Below are 6000 nucleotides of genomic sequence, written 5' to 3'. Positions count from 1 at the left end.
AGGAGAATTCTCCCAATTAAATTTGTAATCAGGATGTAAATATTTAAGATGATTCCATTCATAAAGTATGTTTTGATTTATTAGTGGCAAATATGTTTGAATATTTAGGAAAAAAATTTAAAAATGACTAAAATGTAAACATTAATTAGCTGGGCATGGTGGCATGTGCCTGTAGTCCCAGCTCCTCAGGAGGCCAAGGCAGGAGGATTGCCTGAGCCCAGGAGTTTCAGACTGCAGTGAGCTATGATGACACCACTGCACTCTAACCTGGGCAACAGAGTGAGACCTGGTTCCAAATAAATAAATAAAGCTTTAAAAATAATACAAGTGTTAAAAAGTTTCCAATACAGGGTTTCCCTACATATTAATTAAAGGTACTTGGTCATTTAAGATTCTAAGAACAATGCTATTCTCTGATTTTTTTCCTAATAGGAATCTTGCCCTGAACATCTAAGCACGCATTGAAGGATGGGACTTTGATTTCTCCTTCCTTCCTCCAGTAAGCACAGGGCTGGGTGCTTACTCTTGATAACTTAAACCAAAATTCACAAGGAAATCTATAAAATATATAGTTTCCATTTTCTACTTTAATTATTTTGAGTAAAGATGGATTACCTAACATGATGAAAGCTGTCCTCAGCCACATACTAAAAACAAAATGCATAAAATATAGCCCCACCCTCTAAGACCTTAGCGAAGAGTGAGAAGAGGTAAGGCAGACTGATACACACTATAATTTCTTTTACATCTCCAATAAAAGAGACATAGAATCCTTTACTGAGAACCCCATGGAGAAATGTTTCTCTGTGTGTCTCTTCCCAACAAAAAAGTAAATTCAGTGTGTGATGTCTACAACCAAGCTTCAATCACATTTTCTTACTTTACAAGGTTGACATTTTCAACGTTTGTCTTTAAAAGCAGTAGTGGGTCAGTCTGACATAGTTTTTAGAGCATAACTTGAATGCAGAGAATTGGTTCTAGTTGATAATAATAATGGCAAAAATGAAATCCCATTTACAAAACTGCCAAGCCAGAAAAAGTAAACCTTTTGTATTACAGCCCTGATCAATGTGTTAGCTACTCTACACAATAGTCAATATTCCCACAAAAATGTCCCAGCCCAACAAAGGCTTGCAGGCAGATAGTATCTTGGAATCTCCTGTAATGGGATTTGACAAGAGCAGGCACTTTAGGCAAGCTCAATCAATGTTAATTGAAGCAGAAGTGATTCAAAGGCAAATAGGAGTCCTTGAGAGGTGAGAAAGTGGCTTTGGGATTGTGACTCTCTCTTTTTCCCATTACCCCCTTATATTTAATTACTGGTTCTAGCCAGTGAATTGTAATTTGATTTGCCATCAGGTGACTCTTGCCTGGTATTATGTTAGTTGAATCTTTCACTTAAAGGAAAAATATCCCATAACTTGTGGAGGTACCTGTTTCACAGGAAGGAAACCGTCCTCTGGCAACTGGGTCTCAGGTTTAGACGATTGCCTTTCCTGTCCTTAACATAGCAGAATATCAGTAGAAGGACAAAGACAGAAACCATTTAATCTTAAATGATGCTGTTGTATTTTCTCTGGTGCATTGTTATTTCTACAATTGCTCAGCACCACAATTTTGAATTAGCTTGGGCTCCCCCCAGAAGCAGACCCTAAAATAAGAACTTATATGAATGTGCAAATAAACTATTGGGGATGGGATTCTATGAAACAGTGGTTCAGAAGTAAGAGCAATGTGAGACAGAGAAGGAAAGGCAGACAACAAAAATGGATTAGCAAACTAGTTACCACCAATAGGCAACTGGAGTGCAACCTCACCAGAGAACTCAGAGCCAATGTAGAACATGCTTTCACCAGACACCCAACAGGTGAGGGAGCCAGGGTATTATATCCTGTCTTTAGTCATTGGTTAAGTCTCATGTGGGGAGGGGAATGAACGTCTTAGCACTTCTGGCCTGTGATGCACAAGGAACAACAACAACAAAAATACTATTTTTTATAATAAAATCTTTACTTTTCATGTCAGTTGGCATACATTTGCAAAGAGCTTAGACAATAATTGTGGGAAGCAGGCAGGAGAGGATGAGAATTAATAGCCCCAAATTACAAATAAGGACAACGAAGTTCCAAAGGTAAGGTTCAAAGTCACAGGCCACTAAACAATCAGACAGGGACTGGAGGCCAGGAGAGGAAGCTGCTGAGCATGTGGTGAAGTGTCCAAGCTCTGGAGTCAGGCAGATGTTCCTCCCAGCTACACCTCTCACTTGGGTGGCCTGGCCCAGAAACTGAGGCACTCCGTTACAGGTAATGAGGGTAAAGAGAGTACCTACCTCATGTGACCATTGTGATGATTAAATGAGCCAATGCTTGTGAAGTGCTTTGCCTAGTGCCCAGCATACAGTAAGTGCTCGATAACTGTTAACTTGATGTTGCAATTATGATTGCCATTTTAATGACTTCAGTATAAAAGTAGAAAATGCTCTTTCTACTATGTCTGCATGTCTTGAAGGCCAGGGATGTTGTTTGTGGGACTATACGTACCATGGCAATCAGAGAACAACTGTTCCATCTGCCTCCCAGTATAAAATGAATTATCTTAACACTTGTTTTTGCTTCACATTGCAGTCAACCCAAAATCTTAGGTGCAGTGGTGGAGCATGCTGGGTTTTCTTGAAAGTGCTTTCTACTAAAGTGACAGATCAGGTCTGATGAGACCTTCCATGGGCTGAATTATTCCCTTCAGTGAATGAGACCTCCGTGTTAGTATTTAGAGGAATACTCACCTCCCCTTGGATGACATGGGCCTGATGTTGCAAGCATGTGGGAAAGATGGTGTCTCTTACAGCCACGTGCATGGTAAATCACTTTCTGAGAAAGAGATAGAGTCATCTCTGTGAGGGAGGTAAAACATCTTCCCTATTTTCCAGAAGGAGGAATTAAGGAATTGAGGTTTTGACTATGTGGCCAAGGTGCGGAGGAGCAGATTCTCCTCTCCTGACTCCTGTCCCATGAACTTTCACATTTATTTCCAGTACCTTTAAGCAAGAAGGCCTAAGAAGCTACTCAGAGGTTACTCAGTGTTCTCAATTAAAGGTCAACTTCAAGGAGTTTAAAAGTTCATTAAATTCTTTAAGAAATAAAATAACCACAAATTGAGTGTTGCCACATACCAATGAGTTTACAATGTGCAAAGTACCAGCCACGTGATGTCCTTTTATAGGCACTTATCACCACAACTGTAGGAAGTATCCTATCTCTATTTTGTATATGAGAAAACTGAGGTTCAGAGAGTTTGTGGCTTGTCCTAGAGTCCCACAGAAATGAATGGGGACTCCAGAGTTAGAGCATGATGGCAGATGACGGCACATCTGCCTAATAGGGTTAGGCCATGACTAGAGATTTCTAAGGTTGACTATAACAAGAAAAGCAGAGAAGTCGACCGTATGACTCTGACCCCATGTGTAGACTATGGACAGCTCTAGTGCCATTTCTGAGAGAGCAGTAATGCTGGATGGAGCTGGCAGGTCACACACTCAGAGGTCTACACTGGCTTTCTTACAAAGCCACTAAGGACACAGTTTTGCAGGAAATTGACAGAGACCTTATTGCTGAGTCAACTGATGGTGTTTTATTGCAAGGCAGGCACAGTTACAGAAGTCGGAAATACCACAATTTCCATAAACCCAATCACAGAAGCATGCCTTGTTCTTTAACTCCTCCAAAATGGGCAGATCCAGACAGACAGACCTGGACAACACTGCTGATGAGGTCAGTTGATCTCCAATTCCCACTTTGTCTTAGAAAATGGCATTTTGAAACTACCCACTTACTGTTGACTACCTTACATTTAGGGTATTTGAAGGCACTTTCGATATTTACAATTTCTTCACCATTCTAGCTTCAGGATCAAACAAGAATTAAATTTCAACCTACAACGTTTGTGTTTCTTTGCAGTGTAACACATACATCAAATAGTGTGTAAGAGCCCCAGGTATAATGTATGTTTGATTATATTTCAACTCCAAGCAATACCACATTGAGATCGTTTCAGTAGCTAAGCAAATGTGACTCGGACCATTACCTGGATCCAAACAAAAAAAAAAAAAAAAGGAAAGGAAGTGTATTTTAATCTACAGATCAGTACTATACAAATCAAACCACACAGCCCCATTTACTAGGTAACCTGGGATTGCAATTCAGAAAATCTCCAGGAACAGATTTTGTTCGTAAACAAGGCTAAATTTCAGCACAGAATTATACTTTTTAAAGCAATTTCTTTTTTATAGTCCCCAGGGCCAAGAAAAGAAAAAGAATAGGCAGAAAAAAAAAAAATGTCAACCGGTCAAAAGCACTCAGAACTGTGTGTTACACAGATAATAGCAAAGGAAAAACAGTCCAGTCCAGAACTGTAGCTCAGAGAACTTCTGTCTGGAGGGATGCCAGGCTTGAGTCCCACTTTAGGTATTTCTTGATTCCGGCTACTGTGGTTGCCTCCTCAGCAGCATCTTCCTCACTATCCTTCAGCAGCTCCCTGGGACATCTGAGAAGTGGTCTGTCCTCTGGTCAAAAGGTAGGGCCTGTGGAAGGACACACAGGAAAAAACCCATCAGGTGTGGGCCAAACAACCCAACAGCTGAAGGCTGGTGGAGTGAAGGGGCAGAGGGAAGAGTGGGTGGTTCCTCACCTCCTACCAGCTCGCTTCCCGCCGCCTCTCCACAAGGGTGGCATTTACTGGGAACAGCCAGTGGCTTGGAACCTTTGAGATCTTGCAGTGAGCTCATTGTGGTATCCATCACTTCGCAGTCCATGGTATTTCTGTTGACAAGAACATAAAATAAATGCCCTGGCATCAGTGGTCCCTAGAATCTTGAGGAGGAGACACAATGGAGCAATGCAGACACAAAGAAAGGAGGGAAAGGAGGACAAGCGGGAATAAAACTCAGAAAGGATACTCTACCTGCCACCTTTCCCTGGAATTCCCCTAGGCAGTCGTATCCTGGGACTGGAGGCTCGAAGTGATTTCTAAGACGGCCCAGAGGTCTCAAAGGTCTGAAAGGTCAGGAGGCATCATTCCACTGCCACGCGATCACCTGAACTCAAAACTCAGCTCCTTGAGAACCTCAGTCAGCCTCGCCCCAACTCTCCTGAGTGGATCGTGTCACGAAATACTACATAACAGAGAGCAAAACGCAGGTGAAAATTAGCAGGAGGTCCTCCTTGTTCCTTTGCCCTGGGATATGGTCAGGGAAAGGCCAAGGGGATGGGATAGGGTGGGTGTCAACCACATGGTCTTCTCTTTAGGGATTCAATGTTCAAGTCAGCCCACTCTCAACTTCCCACTAAGTAACAAAAGCCCTTAGAAGCTTCCTCCAGTCCCATGGTCCCTGCCCTTTGGTTCAGTCTAGCATTGCTTTAACTCTAGGGCATCACTTAAATCCTAGAGCAAGTTTCTATCTCAGCCAGCCTTCCCACCTAGGAAAGAAGAACTCCAGATGTGGAGCATGAGAGGCAGCTGGCTCTACTGGTGACCCTTTGCTAAAGCTTATAGAAAAGCCCAGGCCTACCTCTTTGTCCTTCACAGAATGTGTCTCCCAGGAACATAGGGTAGGGAGCACACAGTGAAGGAAACAGGCTGGGAATCACAGAAGTTGGAGTGCTGCCAAGAAAGGTGTACAGAGAAGGGCATTCAAAAGAAACTTATTCAAACAAAGCCAGTTACCATTGGCATACCAAAGGGTAGAGGCTGATGGGAGTGGTTTGTCCTGGATATATATAATAAAAGCAGGTGCATTAAGTGTAGAGAATTTAAAAGCAATATAAAACTAAGAGTCAGTCTGCTTTTTACTATGACCATGCGCTGGCAATTCTAAACAGTATTGGTGACTAAATATTGCTCCCCACCCAGGCAGTTCCCCTCCTCAGCCCATCACTGCTAACTTCACCCCATACCTGGGTTCTGCCAGAGCCTTTGCTTGTGCTTCTCCCTCTGCCTGGAATCTTC

At 42.4% G+C, this 6000-nt stretch overlaps 1 protein-coding gene across 1 annotated transcript in view; it reads right to left on the bottom strand.

The window, feature by feature from the left end:
• Positions 1 to 3604: 3604 nt before the first annotated feature.
• The window catches only part of LOC138385805 (uncharacterized), a 160418-nt gene continuing 158022 nt past the window's right edge, over positions 3605 to 6000 (bottom strand). The window contains exons 3-5 of the mRNA XM_069472022.1: positions 4957 to 5167; positions 4684 to 4814; positions 3605 to 4576 (exon numbers count right to left, since the gene is read on the bottom strand). Coding sequence (XP_069328123.1) covers positions 5120 to 5167 — 48 coding nt within the window. The 3' untranslated portion in view covers positions 3605 to 4576; positions 4684 to 4814; positions 4957 to 5119. The remainder of the gene's footprint in view (positions 4577 to 4683; positions 4815 to 4956; positions 5168 to 6000) is intronic.

This window comes from Eulemur rufifrons, chromosome 7 (assembly GCF_041146395.1).
Source record: "Eulemur rufifrons isolate Redbay chromosome 7, OSU_ERuf_1, whole genome shotgun sequence".
Classification (NCBI taxonomy): domain Eukaryota; kingdom Metazoa; phylum Chordata; class Mammalia; order Primates; family Lemuridae; genus Eulemur; species Eulemur rufifrons.
The sequence above is the reverse complement of the archived record's forward strand: the minus strand, read 5'-3'. Positions and strand labels throughout refer to the sequence as shown.